The sequence below is a fragment of the Sinohyriopsis cumingii genome, chromosome 1, assembly GCF_028554795.1.
Source record: "Sinohyriopsis cumingii isolate HCF-2022 chromosome 1, ASM2855479v2, whole genome shotgun sequence".
Classification (NCBI taxonomy): Eukaryota; Metazoa; Mollusca; class Bivalvia; order Unionida; family Unionidae; genus Sinohyriopsis; species Sinohyriopsis cumingii.
In genome coordinates this window covers 159,330,392-159,358,064 of record NC_142961.1, presented here as the reverse complement: position 1 = coordinate 159,358,064, position 27,673 = coordinate 159,330,392, and the positions used below count along the sequence as shown (strand labels likewise).

Genomic DNA, 27,673 nt, shown 5'->3' with positions numbered 1-27,673 from the left:
CCTTCATCATACTGCACCGTTTCGATCATCATGATTTCAGAAATGACATATCTAATCTCAGTGATATCATCATTGAATGCAGTCTGCATCTTTGTTCTAATAAATTAGCCTCCCTTACCCCGTGTTAAAAAAACCCCATCATTTTCTGTAGAGCCTAACATCGCATTTTTTTTTTCCATTCAAATTAATAAGAAATTTCATACTCTCGCTACAGATATGCGTAACGGACAAATTAACTCAATCCGCTCACTGCACTCGGTATTCTAGAAACTCCCTTTTCTACACACCGTACAATAAAATTTTGAAAACTTACAAGTGGTCTTGCACTCTCGTTGCCCACTTTCTTGGTTCCGTGCGGCAATCGATGAAGAGATGAAGACCGATGTCAAAGGTCAAACAACGTTTGTTTTGAATTTTTCCATCAAAAACAACAAAAACAAAAACAAAGATTATATAAGCTCAGGTAGGTAGAATTAACAAAATTATTAAACTTTCTCAACATAGAACCCTTATCAAAACAGAATCACGCCCGACTTCTCTTCCATTCTTCGATATAACCCACATTTTAAAACTGATGTGCAATAAAGGTGTAGGCAGAGGGTCTGTTGTTTAACGAGTGCCCAAAGTTTTGGCCATCTGAATATTGACAGAGGGTCTGATGTTTAATGAGTGCCCAAAGTGGTGTCCATCTGGATACTGAGAGAGGGTCTGATGTTTAATGAATACCCCAAGTGGTGGCCATTTGGATACTGACAGAGAGTCTGGTGTTTAACGAGTGCCCAAAGTGGTGGCCATTTGGATACTGACAGAGGATCTGATGTTTAATGAATACCCCAAGTGGTGGCCATTTGGATACTGACAGAGAGTCTTGTGTTTAACGAGTGCCCAAAGTGGTGGCAATTTGGATGCTGACAGAGGATCTGATGTTTAATGAATACCCCGAGTGGTGGCCATTTGGATACTGACAGAGAGTCTGGTGTTTAACGAGTGCCCAAAGTGGTGGCCATCTGGATTCTGACAGAGGATCTGATGTTTGATGAATAACCCAAGTGGTGGCCATTTGGATACTGACAGAGAGTCTGATGTTTAATGAGTGCCCTAGTGGTGGTCATTTGGATGCTGACAGAGTATCTGGTGTTTATTGAATGCCCCAAATGGTCACCATTTGGATATTGACAGAGGATCTGATGCTTAATGAGTACCCCAAGTGTTGGCCATCTGAATACTGATAGAAGGTCTGATGTTTAATGAGTGCCCCAAGTGTTGGCCATCTGAATACTGACATAGGGTCTGAAGTTTAATAAGGGCCTCATGTGGCGGCCATTTGGATACTGACAAAGAGTCTAATGTTTAATGAGTGCCTTAGTGGTGGCCATTTGCATACTGACAGAGTATCTGGTGTTTAATGTATGTCACAAATGGTGACCATTCGGATACTGACAGAGAGTCTGGTCATTAATGAATGCCCCAAGTGATGGCCAGTTGGATACTGAATGAGGGTCTGATGTTTAATGAGTGTCCGTAGTGGTGACCATTTGGATACTGGCAGAGAGTCTGGTATTTAATGCATGCCCCATGTGGTGTTCATTTAGATACTGACAGAGAGTCTGGTGTTTAATGAATACCCTAAGTGGTGGCCATTTGGATACTGACAGAGAGACAGATTTTTAATGAATGCCCCAAGTGGTAATCACATGGATATTGGTTGAGGGCCTGGTGTTTAATTAGTACCTCAAGCTGGGATAATATTTGCTTTTAGACAGATGTATATAAATATCTCCGGTAGAACGGGAACTAATTTTGTGCGGACATTTTAATTTATATTGCTTAATTGATCCATGTGAAGATAATAGTTCAAACATTTTATTTTCTATATGTAGGAAACAATTGTATTTTGAATACTATTACTTTATTAGAAGAGGGTAACACAGTGTATTTTTGAATACTACTACTTTATTAGAAGAGGGTAACACAGTCTATTTTGAATACTACTACTTTATTAGAAGAGGGTAACACCGTGTATTTTGAATACTACTACTTTATTAGAAGAGGGTAACACAGTGCATTTTGAATACTATACTTTATTAGAAGAGGGTAACACAGTGTATTTTGAATACTACTACTTTATTAGAAGAGGGTAACACAGTGTATTTTGAATACTATACTTTATTAGAAGAGGGTAACACAGTGTATTTTGAATACTATACTTTATTAGAAGAGGGTAACACAGTGTATTTTGAATACTACTACTTTATTAGAAGAGGGTAACACGGTGTATTTTGAATACTACTACTTTATTAGAAGAGGGTAACACAGTGTATTTTGAATACTATACTTTATTAGAAGAGGGTAACACAGTGTATTTTGAATACTACTACTTTATTAGAAGAGGGTAACACGGTCTATTTTGAATACTACTACTTTATTAGAAGAGGGTAACAGTCAATTTTGAATACCACTACTTTATTAGAAGAGGGTAACACGGTCTATTTTGAATACTAATGCTTTATTAGAAGAGGGTAACACGGTGTATTTTGAATACTACTACTTTATTAGAAGAGGGTAACACAGTGTACTTTGAATACTACTACTTTATTAGAAGAGGCTAACATTCAATTTTGAATACTGCTACTTTATTAGAAAAGGGTAACACGGTCTATTTTGAATACTACTACTTTATTAGAAGAGGGTAACACAGCGTTATGAGCACATATCTCCCACATGGCCCTCAAAACGAAAGAAAGAACAACGAAAGATAAAAAGAAACGATTTTACTTTCTCTTAAAACTTGCGCATACACTTGCAAATCCATCAATTCACCCTTCCATTTAATCTCTGTCTGTCTCTCGTACACACACAATCACACACAGACAGACAGAAAAAAAAACATAGATGCATACTTCAAATTACTGTTCAAGAACTAACTTTTTGCAACCATTCTTATGCTCTTAAATATTGCTTTCAACTTTCAGATTACGCTGAAGTGAATTCCATAACAATACTAATACAAACATGAGACTTTTCTTGAGAAACAAAATCAGATTTTGCTCTTGGGAGAATGTTTTTGGTGGTTTCCGGTGATATTTAAAATATCTGAAGTGGGGTAATTAAATCAATATCAAGTTTTCTTTCAGGTATTGATGAGACAAGGTATGACTAGATTTGAACACATAACTTTGTTAGGTGATTCTATCTTTTTACAATTGTCATGTTTAATTAATACCAGAAATAACTTATATAATTAACTATATGATTTGAAAGAAAAATAAGTACAAAACAAAGTATATTTATTATTTCCAGAATTGTTTATTTAAAACAAACAAGCAGACAAACAAGCTACCCCTAACCGAACACCCCACAAAGAACACCCCTAACAACACTCCCAAAATTAAAAAAAAACAAGAACAAAAACAAAAAGAACCCCAAAAGCAAACCAACCAACCAACCAACAACAACAACAAAACACAAAAACAACAACACAAAACAACAAAAAAATCCCAAACAACAATAAATCATTATGATGCCCCTTAGGGGTTGAGACCCGGGCTATATGGTCACCCTAACGCACCCTTCCTCTAATTGGGCCTGATTAATAAAAATAGATATTTGTTTTTAGTATTTTTAGAGGGGGATATGAATCGGAATAAAATCTGATCTCCGCAATCCACGTGAGAATGTGGAGGTCTGATTTCAATAAAGTTGTGTGTGTGTGTGTGTGTGTGTGTGTGTGAATTCTGGTATTTTCTCTTAGGTTTAACATCTCGTGTATATACTCAGATACAAATACAGACATAATCTAGGATGTCACTTACAAAGTAGAACGTTTTCTAATGGGGGGAGGAAGGTAACTCTTCAAAAAATCGTGGGCTGTCTTAAGGGGCAAATTACAGATATTATGAACTTTGAGAGTGGCGATGTCAGCTGAAACTGTTTACATTTACAACACGTGCAATGAAAAGAATATTTTGTATCCATCTATGTCATTTTAATGCACCGCGGATTAACATTTTTTGGATATTGTACTTGGAGAAGTTGTACGTGATCTAAGACCATTGACAGATAAAATGACATCTCCCTTCTGCTAAAAATAAATCAGCCCGAAATAGTCTAAAGCTCACTATCTTTAACAGTTATTAAAATGGGGAAATCGATGTTACCAGACTAGACAATACCAGCTTCTAAAAGTGCAACGAATAAATTACTAAATATATAAAATGTAAAAAATGTAATCGGCTCTATCTTTTACACTCGAACTCTGAAGTCCAGGAAGCGTAAACAATGAAGCAGAGCTAGCTAAGATTTGAAAGATGCATATCTGAAGTAAGACCAAGTTGTACATTTTTAATCCATATTACACACATCAACCATATATAAAAATTAGGGAATTAACAGTTCTTTCAACAATACCTAAGATAGAAGGTCTTTTTAAGTAGCCAGTATAACTAGTGAAGTAAACCGGGGAAATGCGTTTTCTTTTAAACTTTAATCCATGGAAAATACGAATCTATAGAGTGCTACCTTTTTGACCATACTCCAGGGAGGGTTTGTATCGCATACAATAACCTAGGTAGTTCCGAATGCGTTGGTGTTCTTCATCGCTTGAAGACATTCTTTGTGTTGTCAACAAATCAACATCGAACTCGACAACCACTTCGAAAACTTCACTTCTGTCTTCCTAAGGGTCTTAAAGATGTTTAATTAGATATAGACACTTCTTTTATTCGTTAATAGTGGATTTCTTTCCTATTGTTGACGAAGAAACAGATTAGACAAAACCTGGAGCACAGAGGTTTGTTAAAATTGAAATTAAGACCTTTCAGTTAATGGATGGGGGTGGGGTATGTGGGGTTTGTGTCTAAAAAGACTAACTGTGTAACACAAGCTAAGACACGATTCCACTCATCTGCGGATTTCCACCTCGGCTGACACTTGTTGTTGTTTTGTTTTCTGCTAGGTTACAGCTTATGGCCTTTTGTACTAAAAAAAATAGTTCATTTTTCTAAACCGCTCTGGTGGCCTAAGTGATTAGAGCGTACGCCTCGGATGCGGCAGGTCACGGGTTCGAACCCTGTCCGAGTCATACCAAATGATACTAGCAGCTGCCTCGCTTGGCGCTCAGAATTAAGAAGCTAGTATTTGGACTGGTCGGCCTGGCGTGAGGATATGTGACAGGGTGGGACATGATCTTACATGTCTGCGGCTTGATGCCCCGTGCTAGACATCACTAAAAATTGCCACACTGGAGACACCATAGTGATATGACTGAACTTTTTTAAAAGCTACATTAAATTCCAAGTCACACACACATACACTCAGATTTTTCCAAACATTTAAATAGATCTCATTCACCAAATGGCATATTTGATTTGTTTGACACTTTTCATTGAAATTCATGCAGCGGACACACACACCCTCCTATGGATAGGAAATGGAGGATGACACTCTTATACTGTTTGATTTTACACATTCTGAAACATTGACTAAGGATCCGAAAATTGTGACACAAGTTAAAAAGAGCTCTGTACTAGATACAAATTCACTCAACTTTTTTGGTAGGGTGGCTTAATTGCTTCAGTAAGTGGCATATTTGACCTGTAAACTTCCAGCAAATCAGGCTCTTAAATGTGAGTGGAGGTCTGGAGAAATTCGAGGCTGGTGTGCCCCCTGATACTGTATCCGGGAGGAATCCTAGATGTTATGTACTTATGCCACTATAACAATATTTCTGGTGCAGTAATAAAATGGAGTTACTGAGGTTTATTGATGAGCATGACTAAGCATCTGTTTGCTTACAGGAGACCTTTATAAGAGAAAATGGTGGTGTTAATCCAAAGGATTTCATAAAATGCTGCAGTCTTTCAAAAAGTAGTGGCATAGATGCTAGACGAGTGTCCATCATCATAAATGGCAAATCCAAGGAAAGTTTTTTTCCAAACACTAAGCCAGGCATCATGCACTTTCTTACACTTGGCTACTTGTCCAGTCCAAACTATCAGCTCTAGCAACTTTACTTCTGAATCTCATTAAAATCTTCATCAGTTTTCCGTTTAATCCCAAAATAGTTATCCAAATTTGCATACAGCATTTTGTCCAAGTCTCAACGTGCCTTGATTTCGAGGTGGCATGCAATATTTATATGGCTATAATCAGAAACGAACACAATAACAGGGATCGTGCTGGACTTTGCCAATGTCGCAAATTGCGACTTTTTTCCTAATTAGCGACAAAATATACCATCTGGAAATCTTTTTGGTGGCAACATATTTGGCTGATAAAAACTGTAAATAGAATCTTGGCTTTGGAGTGAAGAAATTCAAAGACATCATGACAGGTCCCCGCAAACTTGGATATAAAAATGCACTTGAATCTGTTGTTACATAAATAAATCCTTGTTTCATATTGACAAACCCCCCAAACAGTGCCTTGTTATATCGTAACACTGGTGTCTGGCCTTGGTACCTAATGCTGCACTATAACCAAAATAACCATGCAACTGTCTAGCCACAGTTGACCACCTCTGAATGCGAGAATGGGAAATGACTACAGCCAACCAGAGGACAGCAGTTTTTTAAAAAATGTAATAGAAAAAAAATAGTTCTCCTGCAGCTTCAAAGAAAACTGATTCCTTTGAAGCACCAATATATACCAAGCGTATAAAAATATATGTTTCAATGTTCTACAGTTATTTGATGTTGCCAGAGCAATAACAAATGGGTATTTGTTTGGTCCTTCAAAGAGAGCCTTTAACCTTTAGCGGCACCTTCAAAAACACATGCACCTTCATCAAAGCAAGCCAACAACCTTTGATCAAAGGAAGTCAGCAACAAACTTAAATAAAATTATTGTTTCATTTTTCATAGTGATTAGAACATATTTATTGTGCAGCGAAACTTTCCTGTTTGCAAGAAAAAAGTGCGTAAGGAGGACTCCTGTGTGGGTGATTTTCTGTGTCCCAGATAAAAAAATGATGCCCAAATACGCGTAATTAAGCGTTTCCAAGATCTCTGATAAGTATAGCCTTTCTCAAAAATACTCATTCCCTTATGGCTAACATTTTGATATCGTTGATTGCATTTGGGTTGTTTTCAGCATTATCTAAGATGAGTCTGCAAGCGGAATAATTTGGAAATATTCTTTCAGAATTCTTCCCCTAGATAGCATTACACTAGTCTTGGTATGGTTGTATATAGCATTTAGTTGATAGATATGGCTTTACCTTGCTAAATAACCACAGCCATTAATTGATTTTATGACATATAACTTGAATATGTTCATTCCATTGCAAATTGTTGTCAACTATCACCCAATAATATGCAACTGATGATGATTCAGATGAATAGACCGATGAATACCAAAGCTCAATCAAGCTGCTTTTAGAAGATATTCCACCAGAAATAACTTTAACTTTCTTAGCAGTTTTTGATCCTGTATTTTATTGACTTTGCACTTTAAACTTAATTATTTTATATACCTTTATTTTTTTATATACCTTTTTATTTTAAAAAAGTTTGGCATTGTTTACTAAATATCTTTATCTTGTAGCAAAATATATTTATTTTTATATGGGAGGATCAATGTGTAGATATGAGCAATTTTCAACTTTTATCGTTTATTTTGAAGGACTATATCTTTATGTTTTACAGAAGAGTTTGTCTAATTAAAGTTTTCTGCAACTGTTTCCCATTATAGTTTTATGAACTAAATTTTCAGTTAGCACTATAAGGCCAGGACTGAAGTGCTGTTAAGCCATATACATACAAACATATACTGTTTATAATAAAATGATTATGTTTTATAGACATCTTAGTCTACATCTGAAATGCTGCTTGTTCAGAAATAAACACTCAAAATTATTTGAATGCCATCTTAAAGGCATTGAAAAGCTATATATTTATGTTAAATTGTCATGCATGGTTTAAAATGGGTCTTTTCCATTAATTTATATATAAAATATATTGTATCATTGATAGTGAAGTTTCATTTCTGATAGTTTAAATTATCTTATGTTTTTTTTTATAAGAAATATATACTTGTTATTCTTTATTATTCAGTAAAGAGAGAAACTGTAAGAAATGAACATAGATCTGGTTGGAAAGATTCGGCCCAGCCTTAGGGCGGAGGCAGAAAACATTGTTGTGGAAGGACAAAGAGTTGCAGCTCAACCACGAGGACCATATTTAAAGTAAATTGAAAATACAAATTTTTACATCAATTTTGTTACATCAAATTCTGATAGTAAACAAGTGAATCAGTTAAAACACTTGAGGCTGGAATCTATAAAATGTAAATGCACTTGTGATGCAAGAATGTATAATGACGATGCTTGTTGTAAAAGAAAACAAATATCCATGATTTACTAATGAATTTAATTTGGCACATTAGCATGCACTTGTTGCTTTGTATATAATATTACCAGTTTTTCTTATTAATTACCATGTACTGGTAATGCCTCAGGTTTGAAATAATTTATCTAGGGATATAATTCCACATTCTCATTTAATGTTTCTTCATTTACAGTAAGTCCTTGATAATCTGTCAGAAAGTGGAGACATATTTATTTATTCATGTATCATTCACATTCAGCATAGATCCTGATTGTTTGGTTTCCATCAATTTAGGGTCTACACAACTCACAAGACAATTATACGGAAACAAATAGTTTGGACAATCCAAAAGTGCAAATATTGTATAACTACATGACTGTTATTTGAATGTTTATTCAATTTATCAATTTAATATGCCATTAGTTTTCAGCAGCTGTATCGTAAAGATGGGAGCAATCTTGACATCTACCGCAATAATGTTGAAAATCTCCTGGATCTATACATCGCAGGCTTTAATGTTTGCCTTCTTGTTATGGGGGAGAGTGGTTCAGGCAAGACCTACACTATTGCAGGCGAGGGAACAACAAAGAATGGACTTGTGCCTATGATATTTGATGCCTTATTTAGCAAGCTTGCAGGAGGTAAAGGATTATAATATCAGTTGTCATTGACTGTAATTTGTCATGTAAGTGTTTTTGGATTTTAGTCTGGGTCTCTTAACCTAATTCAGCTTTAATCATTACAAAATAAAAATCAAAAGCCACCACTGATGAAGAAATGAAATGAAACAAAAATTAGATTCCCCAGTATTTTTTAGGGGCACCAGATGATTCTATGACTAATGCAAATTACAATAATTATTAAAACAATGCATTTTAATTTCATGCCTTTTAGGTAATCAAAATTAAAATGATTTGATAAATTAATAGATGTATAAGGCTACAGTAATTTTGTTTTTACATTGTAAATTGTTTGTAATCTTTTTGATTTCAATACTTTCTCAATTATTGTGATAAAAATGTTGCTTTTTTTAATAACAGTCTGAAAGCACAGATTCAACTGTATTTTCCTCTAATTGATATTTGCGAATTCCACGTGCCGATACAATTTGGGTGGGTAGAGACAATTCTAGAGGTATAATCAACTGCAGAAAAAAAGTATGTTAGGTGACACATGGGTGGACATAACATTAATCTAGTTGGCAGCTGACATTTTTCAATGGAAACAGTTTTTAGTTTGGTTGAAGATTGATAGTAGCAGAAGAATGTTGAAGTTGGTATGTGGCATATTTTATTTAATGAATATTCCTCAGAACATTTATCCAAATATGTTTGGCCATATTCATATTGTTAAAGAAAGGTAACAGCATGTTAACTGTGTTTGGAATTCCTTGCCTACCATCTCTCTTCACCCAATTGTAATAATGCAGGACAGTTTGAGAAATTCATTACTTGATTTTGTATGGAATTATTTCAGTAAGGAACAAATACATTAAGTATAGTGTGACCAAATACATTGAGTAAGCATAGTATGATCAAATACATTGAGTAAGCATAGTATGATCAAATACATTGAGTAAGTATAGTGTGACAAAATGCATTAAGTATGGTGTGACCAAAGCAGTTAGACTTTATTCTTTGCAGTAGTGTCAATACAGGCTGGAAAGTGTGTGAGATAATCATGAACATTTGGTCTCTAGTTTCTGGGTTGACTTGCTGGGGAACACATCACGGCACCATTTTTTTCAAGCAGTAATACTTTAACCCATCCCTATGATAAATATCAGGGTTGACACCTTACTTGATAGGATTATACCAAAATGATGCATTGTAGTTTATACTACTGCTTTGAAAAGCATGCAACTGGTAGTCCCACAAGCTTTAGAGCTTTATTGTTAAATAGTCTGAAAGTGTAATATGGTTCTCTTGGATGCATTGACTACCACTTTGTCCACCCCTGTGATATTTTCAAGTTAAGAAGTTTTCATACCTCCAACAAGAAAAATACAGTAATATACATCATCATTTTAGAGCTCTACATGCGGGACACAAAGGTCCGGCGACAGAATCCCCAGGTGGAGTTAGAGATGTATGAGGTGTACAATGAGCTGATAAAGGACCTACTGCAGGTCCCTAGTGGGGCCACAGGAGCCTTCTTGGAGCTGGGGGAGACAGCTGAGAAAGGAGTTCATGTCAAGGTATGTTGTTCTTTATTTGTTTGTTTTTAAGTGTGAAGTATTTCTTGATGTAAACAAACTGGATGCATTTGTCATTTTGCTTTTTATGACTCACAAAAAATAGTTGCAGGGCAGATATAGCATTACCCTTGTATGTCCATCAGTTCACTGCCCTTTTGTTAAATTTCCAGTTCAGATCGACTGCTCCATTGGCATAGTGGTTAGAGCATCCGCCTTGGATGCTTGAGTTTGCGGGTTCGAACCCCAGCTGAGTCATACCAAATACTTATGACAGTGGTACTAACAGCTGCCTTGATAGGCGCTTAGCATTGAGAGGTTAGTGTTAGGACTGGTCGGCCTGGTGTCAGGATAATGTAACTGGGTGGGACATCATGCTGCATGTCTACGGCATGATTCTCCAGTGCTAGACGTTGCTATAAACTGCCACATTGCAGACATTGTAGTGATATGACTGAAGTATTGTCAAAGCTATGTTAAAAATTCAAATCACACACAGTCACATACAAATATACACACATACACACCAGTTCAAATCAGTTTTCAGACATTATGGTGGGGTGTCTTTGTTCATACATTGTGGAAGGATGTTTGTTCAGACATTGTGGTGGGATGTCTTTGTTCATACATTGTGGCAGGATGTTTGTTCATACATTGTGGCAGGACGTTTGTTCAGGCATTGTGGTGGGACATCTTGGTTCAGGCATTATGTTGGGACAAATTACCCTATACAGCATCAATTCTGAGAAACAACAAATAATATACACATAAATACAAAAGAAATAAGTTGTTTAAGTTTACCCTATTATATTACTTTAAAAAACATTTTACACTTGTAAATCTCCCATTGCTTATATTATTGTATTGGTTACCTTTACATACATTTCATTAAAGGTTTTGGTTTTTAAGTTTAATGCCATTTTCCAGCACATGTTAGCCTATACATGTTGGCCAATATATTTGGTGGTGGAAAACCTAGGAAGACACCAGAAAGAATCATTGGCTCATGAGAATTTACTGGCAAGCTTTCTCACATACCCATGTTGGCCAAGCTGAGACTTAAACACATGTGGAGTGATGTTAGAAGAGTAATCTTTAAAGGTGAGTGCCTTAGACCACTTGGACAACCAGGGCCCTAGCTCTTAACGAGCAAGTGTACTACAAATAGGATGAAAGTTGACTAAATTTTAGTTTGATTGATTGAGGCCATTAAGAAAATAAACTTTTCTTTGGTACAGAATGTATAGTAAGTCTCTTTAATATATTTCTTAATTGCTGGTAATTAGAGCAAATACAAGTAGAATGAAATTTTATCTTCAATCACTAGATGTGGATAAATTGGATATTTTCAATCATTTCTTTGAAGTTTATTCTTCCTCCTTATTTCAATTATCTTATTTCGGTTTAGACACCTGAATTTCACAAGTATCTTTCTAAAGATGCATGATAAATCAAAAGATAAATATTAATCAGGTTCCAGTAAATGTTTGCACTGGCTATTGTAGTTTATTCCGAAGTTTCTGAATATTACATAGCCAATTTTGATATGCCATATCTTTAACACTATGTGAAAGTTAGTTAAAGTGCATTCATGTGCATCACCAGCATCTAGTAATATCTAATCATATCTAAATTTGAAAAGTAAAATGAAAATGAAAAGTAGATTGATAATGTTTCTTGCTCATGTAGTCATGTGTAATTCTTTTAAACATTATATAACATTGATGAGGCTGTTTTTCACAATCAATTTGAATAGGTTTCGTTGAATAACTGAATGCAGTGAATATAAACACATAGTTGTTGTTGTTGTTGTTGTTGTTGTCGTGGGGCTTAACGCCATTTTTCAGCACACGATAGGCTATACATGGCGGCCAGTATTAATGGTGGAGGAAGAACCCGGGAAAACCCCGGAAAGAACCACCGACCCTCGAGAAGCTACTGGCAAGCTTTCTCACATACCCACATTAGCTGAATCTTAGACTCGAACTGCCGCAGACAGAGGTGAGATGGCAGTGATCCGTAACGAAGAGCGCTTTAGACCACTCGGCCACTCGGGGCCCCATAAACACATAGTGAACAGCATGTCTCCAACATTACCCTGAAGCAATTGTATCATTGTATCATTGGACAGATTCAGATGTATCATAAATATAGTTGGACACATTGAGATTGGTATATGTGGATACATTCAGATGTATCATTACTGTAAGTGGACACATGTGTATAAGTGGACAAATTCATATGTATCATTACTATAAGTGGACAAATTCATATATCTCATTACTATACGTGGACACATTCATGTGTATCATTAGTATAAGTGGACACATTCAGATGTATCATTTGTATAAGTGGATACATTCAGATGTATCATTAGTATAAATGGACACATTCAGATGTGTCGTTAGTATAAGTGGACACATTCAGATGTATCATTAGTATAACTGTACACATTCAGATGTATCATTACTATAAGTGGATACATTCAGATGTATCATTAGTATAACTGGACACATTCAGATGTATCATTAACATATGTGGACAAAGTGTTATGTATCATTACTGTAAGTGGACATGTTCAGATGTATCATTACGATAAGTGGACACATTCAGATGTATCATTACTGTAAGTGGATACATTCAGATGTATCATTAGTATAAGTGGACATATTCAGATGCATCATTATTATAAGTGGCCACATTCGGATGTATCAGATGCGGTAGGTCGTTGGTTCGATGCCCAACCTAGTCATATCAAAGACTTACAAAAATGGTACTAACAGCTGCCTCACTTGGCGCTCAGCATTAAGAGGTTAGTGTTAGGACTGGTCGACCTGGTGTCAAGATAATGTAACTGGGTGGGACATGATGCTTCATGTCTGCAGCATGATGCCCTAGTGCTAGACATCACTATAAACTGTCACACTGCAGACATCGTAACGACATGACTGAAAAATTGTTAAAGCTACATTAAAAATCCAGATCACACACATTCAGATGTATCATTAGTATAAGTGGAGAAATTGTTATGTATCATTACTATAAGTGGACACATTCAGATGTATCATTAATATAAGTGGAGAAATTGTTATGTATCATTACTATAAGTGGACACATTCAGATGTATCATTAGTATAAGTGGACACATTCATATGTATCTTTACTATACGTAGACACATTCAGATGTATCATTAGTATAAGTGGACACATTCATATGTATCATTAGCTTATGTGGACACGTTCATATGTATCATTAGTATAAGTGGATACATTCAGATGTATCATTACTATAAGTGTACAGATATGTTTTATTAGTATCTGTGGATAAATTCATATGTATCATTACTATAAGTGGACACATGTATCATTACTATAAGTAGACACATTCAGATGTATCATTAGTATAAGTGGACACATTCATATGTATCATTAGCTTATGTGGACACGTTCATATGTATCATTAGTATAAGTGGATACATTCAGATGTATCATTACTATAAGTGTACAGATATGTTTTATTAGTATATGTGGATAAATTCATATGTATCATTACTATAAGTGGACACATATGTATCATTACTATAAGTAGACACATTCAGATGTATCATTAGTATAAGTGGACACATTCATATGTATCATTACTATAAGTAGACACATGTATCATTAGCATATGTGGACACATTCAGATGTATCATTAGTATAAGTGGACACATTCAGATGTATCATTAGTATAAGTGGACACATTCAGATGTATCATTAGTATAAGTGGACACATTCAGATAAATCATTAGTATAAGCAGACACAATCATATGTATTATTAGTATAAGTGGACAAATGTTTATGTATCATTACTATAAGTGGACGGGGCCTCGAGTGGCTGAGTGGTCTAAAGCGTTCTCCGCTACGGATCACTGCCATCTCACCTCTGTTTGCGTGGGTTCGAGTCTCGGATTCAGCTAATGTGGGTATGTGAGAAAGCTTGCCAGTAGCTTCTCGTGGGTCAGTGGTTCTTTCCGGTGTTTTCCTGGGTTCTTTGTCCACCATTAATACTGGCCGCCATGTATAGCCTATCGTGTGCTGAAAATGGCGTTAAAACCCGCAACAGCTGTAAGTGGACAAATTGTTATGTATCATTACTATAAGTGGACACTTTCAGATGTATCCTTAATATAAGTGGACACATTCAGATGTGTCATTAGCATATGTAAACGCATTCATACATATCATTAGTGTAAGTGGACAAATTCAGATGTATCATTAGTATAAGTGGACACATTCGATGTATCATTAGTATAAGTGGATATATTCAGATGTATCATTAGTATAAGTGGAAACATTCAATGTATCATTAGTATAAGTGGATACATTCATATATATCATTAGTGTAAGTGGACAAATTCAGATGTATCATTAGTATAAGTGGATATATTCAGATGTATCATTAGTATAAGTGGACACGTTTGATGTCATTAATATCGATGTATCATTAGTATAAGTGGACACGTTCAGATGTATCATTAGTATAAGTGGACACATTCAGATGTATTATTAGTATAAGTGGACACATTCAGATGTATCATTAGCATATGCAAACACATTCATGTTATATCCTCTATTTTTGTTGTTTGTTTCCAGTATTTACCATTTCTGAAAAGATTATATTTGGAATGGATGAATGTATAATTTAGAAGAAATGAAAAGTAGTATCTTGTTAAACAATTAAATTTTATTAAAAGAAAGGTTTTAAAGAACATAATGTTTGAAGAAAAAACATTAGGGAGATGGAGTTAAATGCTGGCAATTCAGTTTGAGTACTATATAGGTGATAGACAGATTTGTTTGTGTGTGTGTGTATATATATGTTAAAGACTTATGGCTGAATACATAAATGTAGATACAAGATGATGGGAAGTTAGTTATACCTTCTGTGATGTTCTAATCTTTAAATAATTGATTTCAAAGAAGATTAAATAGATGTCATGGAGATTCATCAAATAAAATTTCAAATGGGATCTCATTAATAGAGGAAAACTATTACTCAGGAGTTTTCTTTCACAAACAGAGACATGTTTTTGATGAATAAAGTAGAGAAATTTTTTAGAAAATGTAACACTAAAAACACACGTTTAGATTTGTTGCTCAATTTTCAGAATGGCACACATTTGCTGTTGAAAGATGCAACTCAAGCCACAACAGAGTTTCGACAGGGTCTGAACCGTCGTACAGAATCAACAACAGACTATGGTCCAGCACAGCACAACGCAGCCACACTTATACACATTGACTTAAATATGGTAAGTGAATGGAAATAGCAGCATGGCTACCTTGTTTGTATTGTTAGCTTTGTGATTGACATGAGCTATTGCTGGATCAGAACAAAGGAGTTGGTCATTTTATTATGGTGATCAGAATCAGAAGGGTGAAAAAGTATAATATTAGTGTATGGACAAAATAAGGCTTCTAGAAGTCAGCATCAAAGCCACTGAACATTTGGCCTCTGTATTTAGAAACTTCCTGAGGGAGTTCAAGGTATGGTATGAAGATTTTTATCACTGTGTGATTTTAACTAATGTAAAAGGTAGAATGATTACTTTGGTTCCTTAGTTAGTACTCAGAATGTTAAAATTCACTCACATACAGTATCTAAGTTCAGGTTTTGTACTTGAGTATGAGTCTAATACTCAAAATGGTTTGAGAATATCAGACATTTCACTATGATTTTAAAACTAGGAGCCAGGGACCCCTATTTTAGTAAAAATCGGAGTCCCATCAGGAAAAGTTTCAGTCCCAATATACATATTACCGGTATGTAAACTTGACTTGGCTAAATGTCCAGATGAGAAGAACCGCTGGTTGTCATAGAGTTTAATTTTCCAAATTCTTTACACAACTGACATGTAGCTCTTGTTTGTCCATTGGAGTCAGACTGAATTTTGTCAGTTCGAGGAAAGGCCTTACACTAAGCCAGGCATCACACACGTTCTTACACTTGGCTACTGTTCCATCAGAACTATCAGTTCTAGCAAAAACTTGAACTTCAACACTCTTCTGAATCTCATTACAATTTCATCAATTTGCAGTTTAACCACAGAACAAAGTTAAATAAAGGAAAAGTGCCCCTTCTATGTGAATGCAAACAGCATTTCATTTAAGTCTCAACATATCTTGATTTGGAGTTCAAACTCACAATTTATTCAGCTACAATAGGAAACGAACACAATAATGAAAGCTAAATGTTCTTTATTTGATGTACTGTACTCTTATAATGACCACATGTACACCTCTGAGTCTTGCTGCCTCTGAATTCTGTCATTGTAAATATCAGTACATTTTCCTACCACTCAGCAGCTAGTCGAAGACTTAGAACTTGCCATCCAGCTGTTGTGTTATGTTCTTTTGATGTACTCTTATAATAACAACATGTACATATCTGGGTCTTTCTTCTGCTGAATTCAGTCATTGTAAATATCAGTACATTTTTCCCATGACTCAGCAGCTAGTCGAAGGCTTTGAACTTCCTGCCCAGGTATTATTGCATCATGTTCATTGGTGTACTCTTATAATGACAACTTGTACATCTGGGGGACTTACAGCTACTAAATTCATTTGTTGTAAATATCATCTCAGCTAAATGATTAATTGATCAACAAATTCTCCCACTGTCGAAGTGGTGAAAGCAGGACTGGCAAGCCATTGAATTTGCCACCCAGCCATTGCTTGCATGTGGAGGAATCCTGAGTAAGTGATTTTCTGTGTCCCAGACAAAAATATTGCATCCAAATGCACGTGGTTAAGCGTTTATGAGACCTCTGGAATATGTAACCCCAAAACATTTAAATACCCATTTCATTGACTGAACATTTACCCATTAATTGGATAGAAAAGATGCAGCCAGTGTGAGATCTGTGGATGTACTTGTATAAGCCAGCATCAGATTAATAGAAAATCTGTGGAAGTACAGTGGTCCCCCTCTTATACAGACACCCCTTCTGCACTGGGAATGTGGCCTTATAAGATATATGGCTTTTCCAGAGGGGGACTAAATTTTTTGTGAGAAGTATATATAATGTTTGTAGTAAGAAAAGGTACATACTTCAAAGCATTTAATATAATCGTTTAATTCAAAGTAACATTAATTATTAAAGGTTCTTCTTGTTTTTAGATTTATTTCAACTGAATACAGTAGTTCTTATTCTTGATATCAGCATAAAATAAATATGAGTTATTGAAATCATGGTACACATATAATTCTCTTTCCATTTGCTCCATTTTCCCACTGTTGCTGAATATTCTTCTTATCTGTTACGATGTTGTTTATGTGAATCCTTTCAACATAAAATTGTTTGGCAAGTCTCTCCCACCCCTATGTCAAGTCGAATAACTGTGACTTTTTATCTTAATAAATCTCCATTTACGTGATGACATGTTAAAGTTTTGTAATGATTTATTCCTATGTTTCTCATTGTACAGTACTGCGATTTAATTATGCAGATGAAACTTTTGTGGAGCAGACGAAATGCCTTTATCAAGGAAGTGAAACATGCTGGTGCCCTGTTTTGTTCAAGGCTAATTTCTGTGTGTGTGTTAAACCACAAAATCTATATTAGGCCTATGGTGACCATATTATGATCTCAACAAATTATGTCAGGTTGTAATCATCAAAGACAAGAACTCAGCAGCTGTGTGAAGTACAAAACTCTTATCACATCATTGTTGAGCCCATTTCCAGTTAATGTCGGCCTTTATAGATGATGATATAATATTAACCTTAGCGTTACACCTACTTTTGCCACCATTTCTTTCAGTAACAGAAACCATCAAGAGACATATATGAGTAGAGAAAATCAGGTTACTTACCTTACCATGTGAATCAGTTATTGGTTCTGGATACATTTAAAATAAAATATGGCCATTTTTGTACACTTATGCTGGCCACTGGTCATGTTAGAGAGGTGGCCATTCTTGACGACACTTTTAAACACAAACTCGGTGCTGATGAATTCTGGCCATAAAAAGCAGGTGGCTGCTGGTCGGGGTGGGGTGGGGTGACCCTCACCACTGTACATATATAAGCCAGTGGATGTACTTGTGTAAGCCTGTATCAGATTCGTAGGAGATCTGTGGAAGTACATATTTAAACTTTCATCAGGTTAACTAAAGATATGTGATGTATAACCCTCCATCATTGTAATGTATGAACTAGATAAACACTGGTGGTAGAGAGTGGACCAAAACTAACCAGGACTTAAAGTTTTAAAACTTCAGAGTGAATTTTAGATTAGTTTGATTGTCTCTCTTGCATTAGTATAATGAGACACAGGTGTCACTTTTCTTGTAGTGACAGTGTTGTCATTGTGAAGGATGTTCAAGATTTTTTGGTGGTGTTGTCACTGTCAGCATTGTTCAGGCTTTGTGTAACACTGTTGTGTTACATCTTTTGCAAGTTGGATACAAATGGGGCAAATCAAAGAAGGCATGCATGTGAGACATTGGTTTCCATAAAATACTTGCTTTACTTTCACGTTTTGTTCATAAAAATTGCATGTGATTGGTTTGGAAAATATGTATGCATACAGTAAAGAATTGCAAAACAATTCTTAGCAGATAATCACTTCCAGTTATATGAAAATGTGAACTAGTGCAAGATAAAAGATGTAAGGTAAAGAATAACATTATGAAAAATGTATAAAAAATATGATATAAAGGTAGAAAATGTAAAATCCTTAAAATATTGGGTCAAAATTTGTTATATAAATCGTAATCTCTCAATATGTCCAATATTTTCTCAGGCAGTACATCATCAGTAACTTCCTTAATTTTGAGTTCACTTCAAAGTTTCTTTCAAATAGAATGGAAGTTGATGCAACAAAAGGATATACAAATGTGGGCAAGTATTTTTCTGTGGATATTTAATAGTATTGCTTTTTTTAAAACTTTATTTTCTTCCAAGTATAGGTTATTCAAAGCTACATTTAAGGAGATATGTATTGAAACATTTGTATATGCCTGCTATAAGGCAAAATGTATTATGTTTTTATTCTGTCCATCAATCCATCAGAAGTCACCTAACTTTATGGGTGACTTGCACTTAGGATAAAGAAGAACTGTATTCATTTCAGTTTAATAAATTCAAGGTCACTGACTGAAAATAAAAATTGTTTCTGCACAATAATCAGCATCAACAGTAGCCAAGATTTGTTGTAGCTTGCAGTTATTGCAAGGAACCCTGTTGATTTAGGGGTCAAAAGTTCATAGGTCAAGATCACTGTGACTGAAAGAAGAAAAATGGTTTCATCACAATAACTGAAGTTCTCCACCATCAACAGTTTCAAAACTTTGTGTGAATGGCATGCACTTGGGTAAGGACGAACCCTTTGATTTCGGAGTAAGAAAAAGTCAAAGGCAAGGCTGACTAAAAGAAGAAAAATGGTTTCTGCACAATAACTTGACTTCTCCAATAACTTTAGTTTAGCAAACATTGTAGATGGCTTGCACTTGAGGATATATAAGAAGCTTATTGAGCTTGGGGTGTAAAGGTCAAAGGCCAAGGTCACTGTGGATAAAAGAGTATAAATTGTTTATGCATTCTCTTGACATGTATGCATTCATTGCCTAAGACCTTCTCTTGACATGTATGCATTCAGTACCTAAGACCTTCTCTTGACATGTATGCATTCAGTACCTAAGACCTTCTCTTGACATGCATGCATTCAACGCCTAAGACCTTAAATTGACATGTATGCATTCAGTGCCTAAGACCTTCTCTTAACATGCATGCATTCAGTGCCTAAGACCTTAAATTGACATGTATGCATTCAGTACCTAAGACCTACTCTTGCATGCATTCAATGCCTAAGACGTTAAATTGACATGTATGCATTCAGTGCCTAAGACCTTAAATTGACATGTATGCATTCAACGCCTAAGACCTTCTCTTGACATATATGCATTCAGTGCCTAAGACCTTATCTTAACATGTATGCATTTAATGTCTAAGACCTTCTCTTGACATGTATACATTCAATGCCTAAGACCTTCTCTTGACGTGTGCATTCTATGACTAAGGCCTTCTCTTGACATGTATGCATTCAGTGTCTAAGACCTTATCTTAACATGTATGCATTCAATGCCGAAGACTTTCTCTTGACATGTATCCATTCAATGCCTAAGACCTTCTCTTGACATGTATGCATTCAATGCCTAAGACCTTCTCTTGACATGCATGCATTCAATGCCTAAGACCTTATCTTGACATGTATGCATTCAATGCCTAAGATCTTATCTTAACATTATGCATTCAATGCCTAAGACTTTATCTTGACATGTATGCATTCAATGCCTAAGACTTTATCTTAACATGTATGCATTCAATGCCTAAGACTTTATCTTGACATGTATGCATTCAATGCCTAAGACCTTCTCCTGACATGCATGCATTCAGTGCCTAAGATCTACTCTTGACATGTATGCATTCATTGCCTAAGATCTTCTCTTGACATATATGCATTTAATTTCTAAGACCTTCTCTTGACATGTATTCATTTAATACCTAAGACCTTCTCTTGACATGTATGCATTCAGTGCCTAAGACCTTCTTTTTACATGTGTGCATTCATTACCTAAGACCTTCTCTTGACATGTATGCATTCAATGCCTAAGACCTCTCTTGACATGTGTGCATTTAATGTCTAAGACCTTCTCTTGACATGTATGCATTCAATGCCTTAGACCTTCTCTTGACAGGTATGCATTCAATACCTAAGACCTTATCTTGACATGTATGCATTCAGTGCCTAAGACCTTATGTTGACATATATGCATTCAATGCCTAAGACCTTCTATTGACATGTATGCATTTAATGTCTAAGACCTTCTCTTGACATGTATACATTTAGTGCCCAAGACCTTATAGCAAATCTTGATTCTTGACCATTATTTTTCCAGAAATGATAAGAAAATCTCCATATTTCAATTAATATATAGCTTTGTTTATCTGCAAGACAACATGTTTCTGTAAAATATGATATCCTGCCAGAAAGATTCTACCAGAAAAATATTTCTTGCCAGATAAAAAACTCATATTGGCATTAAGCCCTACCCACACACATTTTGTAGAACAGATGGATGAAAATGAGCTGCAATGCTAGAAATTCCCCTTAGGACAATATGACATCAATATACAGAACTTACATCATATAAAGGAATCGTAAGATAATTTCATTGTGGAATGCTGCATTCAAGACATTTGTGTCTCTATTATTGTTCATGGTATTTGTATGAAATATGTTGCACTTTATTCAAAAAGATTGTACACAAACTTTCAGAGTGTCAGTTTTTTGCCCAGAGGGGGATTTTCTTGTGTCATGGCTTGAACGTATAAAACCTTTAGTAATAAAAAGTAATACATTTTTAAATATATTACTGATGTCAGTGACTATAATATGCATACATTTATATTTTTGTTAATTTCATACAATTCTATCAACCTTTCAGGAATTTTTTAGGTTGCTTTTCTATCATTATAACATGAATAAGCTAAATATTTTGCAGAAGAACAATTGTATCTAATATTCAGCCACATTTAGTATTTTAAGAGAAATCATTTTTACTGCAAATTATCTTTTCAAGTACTCTATTTTCTTCGTCATTCATTTGGTCAAAACAAGAGGGTTTTTTGTCAAATCAAGAAGGACATTTGTCAAAACAAGAGGGGTGTTTGTCAAATCAAGAAGGACACTTGTCAAAAGAAGAGGGATGTTTGTCAAATCAAGAAGGACATTTTTCAAAAAAAGAGTGTTTTTATCAAAGCAAGAGGGACTTTTGTCAAAATGAGATGGACATTTGTTTGAGAAGAAATTATTACTGTTAACACTGTGTGTTATGTGTCATATAATTTGTGATCCATCCACTGTTATGAAATTAATTATTGACAATGAACATCACTTCTTGTCACATTTAAATTTATTCACTATTATAATTTATATTCTGCCTTTAAAATTCATTGTTTACAAAAATATATTATTATAATTTTGTATCTAGAGCATGCCAAACTTTGTTCTCTTTGATCTATGAGTGCTTTTCAATTGTTTTATCTTTTGTAAATGTTGGAATCAAGTTTGGATATATCTATCTCCATGTTTTAACTATGTTTGTTTTTGTTGATATATATATATTAAGTTGGTTATGAATAGCTGAATTAAAATCAGAAATGCTGTATTTTGGATATTAGTTTAATCTGTTATATTGTAAGTCAATTATATGACAATAATCAGTTCGGATCATAGCAAGGATTTAATAGTTCTCTTCATCTATGGGCAGTAAATAAGCAGAAAAGTGCTATTCAACTTGATTAATACATTTATATCAATACTGAGATCATCATCATTGAACTTTTAAATTGCAATATGTTCATATTTGATAGAAATCAGTCTGTTTATCTTTTGAAGTAGTTTGTTCAAAATCAAAATAACAAGGCTGATCAATGAAACAATTAAAAAAAAATGTTTCATTGTTGTAAAAAATAGACATTTACAGTGTTAATGTTGAAAGGTTTTTTTAGGTGTCTGCCAGCAGGCTGCTAGAAGGCTGAAATCGTATAAGTTTAGAATGTCACTGTTTTATGAGGACGAATCATTTAGTTTCCGCAAATTTCAGGCAGTTACTACTTTGTCATTAAGATTATAATTGACTTTGCAAGCTTTGTTTCCTTTACTTCGTATTTAATTTTTTTAAATTATAACTCTCAAGAAGAGTTCCAGATTAGCCCATCAGTTCTTACAGTAAACTGAGCTTACAGCATGGTCCTTCATTCATCACGCATTGGTTGTTGTGCATGATATACAATTTACAATTTCTTCTCAAAATATATTCAACAGAAAATGATGAGATTTAAGAAAAATATCCTGGTACCAGTCTCTTTCAAACAATGCTGATCAGCTGTCATATATAACCCATGTTACTAAATATAGAAAAATCTTTAAACAACTTTTTCTCAAAAACCACTGAACAGAATTTGACTAAATTGGAAGAAAGCATGGAAGGGTTTTAACATTTGTCTAAATATGTTGATCAAACATCAAATATGGCCACCTTTGTAACAAACAGAAAAAAGTTTAAATGACTTCTTCGCAAATGAGCTAAACAAAAGTTGTCCAATTTTAACAGAAACCTTCTTGGCATAGCTGGCTTTCAGAAACTGTAAATGATTTTTTTCAGGTATCAGTTATTGATACCTTTGCTAAAAATAGAACAATCTTTAAACAGCTTCTTTAAAACTACTCTTGAGAATTTAACAAAAATTCACAGAAAACAACCTGGCCTAAAATATTTTAAGTTTGTACACATGTTACTGGTCACCATCAAATACAGTTATTGTTACTAAAAATTTAAACAATATTGAAATGACTTCTCAGAATTGGCTCATTATATTTTGACCAAATTGGAAAAAATTTCAGGCACTAAAAGCTTTTGAATCTATATAAAAAATGCTGATCCAGAATCAAATAAGGCCATTGTTACTAAACAATAGAAAATCTTTTGAATAACTCCTCAAAAATCACTTAACAGAATTTGACCTAACTTGACAGAAAGCATTCTAGCATGAAAGGGCCTTTGTATTGGCACAGATGATGTCCATCTGCATTCAAATATGGCTACTGTTACTAAAAATAGAAAACTTTTAATACTTAACAAATATTGAACAATATTTACAGAAAGTAACTTGAAGGCCTTTGCTTTTTTTTTTATAAAAGTGAGAATGATCCACTTCAAATATGGTTACCATGACTAAAGGTAGAAAATACTGATACAGCTTTATTAAAAATAACAATGGGCAACATAATTTGGACAACTGTGCCAGAATGCATCCTAGCACAGAGGCCTTCCAATCTGTGGCAGATGATATTGATGTGCCATCAGAAATGCGAAATGGGTAGGTCTGGGCACGTTGGCTTGGATGGCTGAAATGGTAGAGCTCTTGTTTAGAGTCAGGGAGGTTCCAGGTTAGAGAACCAACTCCTGCTGTGCATTTTTGCCTGCTAAATTTGGTGTTGCTAACAGAATTCTACATACGTACCTCTAACCATCTGGGGAGGGTGCAGTTAAGTGGATGTTGGGCATTGAGAAAAAGGGACTTTTATACAAAATACAAGGAGAAAGTGTAAAGGGTAGGGGTGAGCATGTCTGCTCAGATGGTTGAAATGGTAGAGCACCCACCTTGGGTTAGGGAGGTTGCAGGTTTGAGCCCTGGTCCTGCTGTGTATCTTTTCTGCTAAATTTGACATCACCAAAAGAATTTCACATATACACCTCCAACCAGCTAGGGAGGGTGCAGTTAGGTAGAAGTTTGGAAACTGAGAAATAGGGACATGTCTCAAACATGCAACAAGAAAGTGTAATAGGTGGGACATCAAATATTGGCTCAGATGGTTCAAATGGTAGAACACCCATCTAGAGTTAGGGAGGTCCTGGGTTTTCAGCCCCAGTCTGGCTGTGCATTTTTCACTGTTACATTTAGCTTTGCCAACATAATTCCATTTATGCACCTCCAACCATCTTGGCAAGGTGCAGTTAAGTGGAAGTTGGGCATTGAGACAGAAATGTGAAAGAAAGTGTAAAAGGTAGGACTGGGCATGTTGATTTAGATGACTCAAATGGCCATGTGCCCATCTAGAGTTAGAGAGGTTCTGGATTCAAGCCCTGGTCTTGTCATGCATTTATCCTTGCTGTATGAAGGTATTAAAATTAGAGAAATTTTGAAACTGAAATTACAGCTCTTTCATAACATATGCAATCAACAACATTGAAATAAATTTCTACAGAAGCATCCCACTGATCCTGATGTTTAGGTTGACTGCTCCCAAATTTGGTGGTTAGGCACATGTCAGAAGGTGAGTGATCTCAGATTCACTTGGGTCTCTTGATTTGAAGTACATTATTTTTCAAAATTTAATTCATTTTCTAAGGAATTATCAGTTATCTCTTGAAATTCACATAAGCAGATTTCAACTAAATCAGGTCATAGGACATTCTTCCTTTCCAGTCTTGTGTAGACATAAATTTCATTAAAGTACATTCATTTATCCATTTACTTCAGCCTATAGCAAACATTGTCACCAGATAGAAACTGTTTGCCAGAGAATCAGAAAAGGATTTGTATTCTGCATTGGAATCAGATGTGAACTGGTTGATACTATGTGTTTTTGTATCTTGTTTAATTCCCATTTATCGAGGCAAACAAATCATGTGAGTGATTTTACATCTGTATGCCTGAAATGATTGATTCCATATCAGCTTTACTAAATAAACATAGTCACAACTGTCTAAGGCTTTTAAATCTGAACTTTGTATAGGACAAGATAGCTCAGAAAAATTGAATTGAGTTACAGTCTGTTTTAATATGCTAGCTGGCTTACAAATGCTTGGGTTTATAAAAGTTGACAAATATTTTTCCACCCTAGATTCTAAGTCACTGTCCCAACTACCGATACTCCTATTTCAGATTATTCAGTTATCAGAAGTTGTCTCTTTAGAACAAAATGTCATTTTTTTCACTTAACAGTGGCAGATTTAGCAGGGGGGCGCTTGCAGGATGCAGATGAAGAACTCTTATAGTTGTCAAACAGCATTTTCATTAAAAACAAAATCATCTCACCCCAGTAAGCAGAAGAAATCCCCTGCTGCTGAAAATCAGTCTCCAGCAAAAAATTTAAGATCAGCTGCAGTTTTAATATTCATTCCGTCCCAATACTGACTTTTAACTAATATTCATTCCATCCCAATACTGACTTTTAACTAATATTCATTCTGTCCCAATACTGACTTTTAACTAATATTCATTCTGTTCCAATACTGACTTTTAACTAATATTCATTCCGTCCCAATACTGACTTTTAACTAATATTCATTCCATCCCAAAATTGACTTTTAACTAATATTCATTCTGTCCCAATACTGACTTTTAACTAATATTCATTCCATCCCAATACTGACTTTTAACTAATATTCATTCCGTCCCAAAATTGACTTTTAACTAATATTCATTCTGTCCCAATACTGACTTTTAACTAATATTCATTCCGTCCCAAAATTGACTTTTAACTAATATTCATTCCGTCCCAATACTGACTTTTAACTAATATTAGGAGTGTTTTCTTTGCATCACTTAATGTTAAATGATTTTTATAACACTAAATTCTTCATAAATCGTTTAGTTTAGCTTGCTTTGTTTTTGGGGAAACCCATGTGTTATATACATGTATGTGTTAATGTTGGGGTTTATAATCTTTGAGACTCACTTTCTCTAAAGTGTAAACTGTGTTCAGATGATTGTCTTGATTTTGGATTCAGTCCATTACATTTTTATAGGTAGACAATGTAATAGGTTTGGCACAAACCATCTGATAGTGACACTTGGCCAGATAGTACAAGTGATCCCTGAACTTTGCATTGCCACCCCTCTAGTTCATTATGTTTATGTGTGCCATAGTGATTTTGACCTGATGATATACATATTACTAGTATTCATTTTAGGCCTCAACTTCGATGTCCTCTTTTTTGGGACTCTATTGTACATTTTTCAAAATTATTTTTACTTTTGTTGGGACAGCCATAAAATCATGTCATGCCATTATCTTAGTTAACTTTCATTTTGATAGCAAGGAATCACAGCTTTAAGGCTTCTTATCAAACTTTGTTATTAAGGCTGCATCACGATTATTTTTAAAAAATAAGATAGCGTTTTCTCCAAATTCCTGCAAAAATATAATTGACAGAGCATGTTTGAAATTAGAATATGGATGATTTGACATGCCCCTGTAATGTTGATTAACTTGTATACCTCATTATTAACAGATAAAGTAAGCAGCTGATTTCTAGTTCATGCATCAGAATAAAGTCCATACTCAATGACAGTTAGAGGAATTAGATGCTTTCATTCATTGTCTCATTTTAAAAAATAGCATTTAGCAGTTGTGGATGGTGTCATTGTAAATGGCAGAGATCTAGATATATCTCAGTTATCCATAATTTTTCGGTTTCATCATCTTGGTGTTCGGCCAATCAGAAACCACTGTTTCCTTCATTTAAACAGGTGATTGTCTCAGTTTCCTTAAAGTCTTTCATTTTGTTAGTGAATAAAATCTTTCTTTGCTGCTA

General features: G+C 34.9%; 1 protein-coding gene across 1 annotated transcript in view; it reads left to right on the top strand.

Annotated features, from left to right (window-relative positions):
* The first annotated feature begins 4,587 nt into the window (after positions 1 to 4,587).
* Positions 4,588 to 27,673, top strand: part of LOC149808231 (coiled-coil domain-containing protein 78-like) — a 111,885-nt gene continuing 88,799 nt past the window's right edge. Inside the window, exons 1-5 of the mRNA XM_089975237.1 lie at positions 4,588 to 4,789; positions 8,052 to 8,182; positions 8,748 to 8,965; positions 10,355 to 10,521; positions 15,670 to 15,813. Coding sequence (XP_089831363.1) covers positions 8,073 to 8,182; positions 8,748 to 8,965; positions 10,355 to 10,521; positions 15,670 to 15,813 — 639 coding nt within the window. The 5' untranslated portion in view covers positions 4,588 to 4,789; positions 8,052 to 8,072. The remainder of the gene's footprint in view (positions 4,790 to 8,051; positions 8,183 to 8,747; positions 8,966 to 10,354; positions 10,522 to 15,669; positions 15,814 to 27,673) is intronic.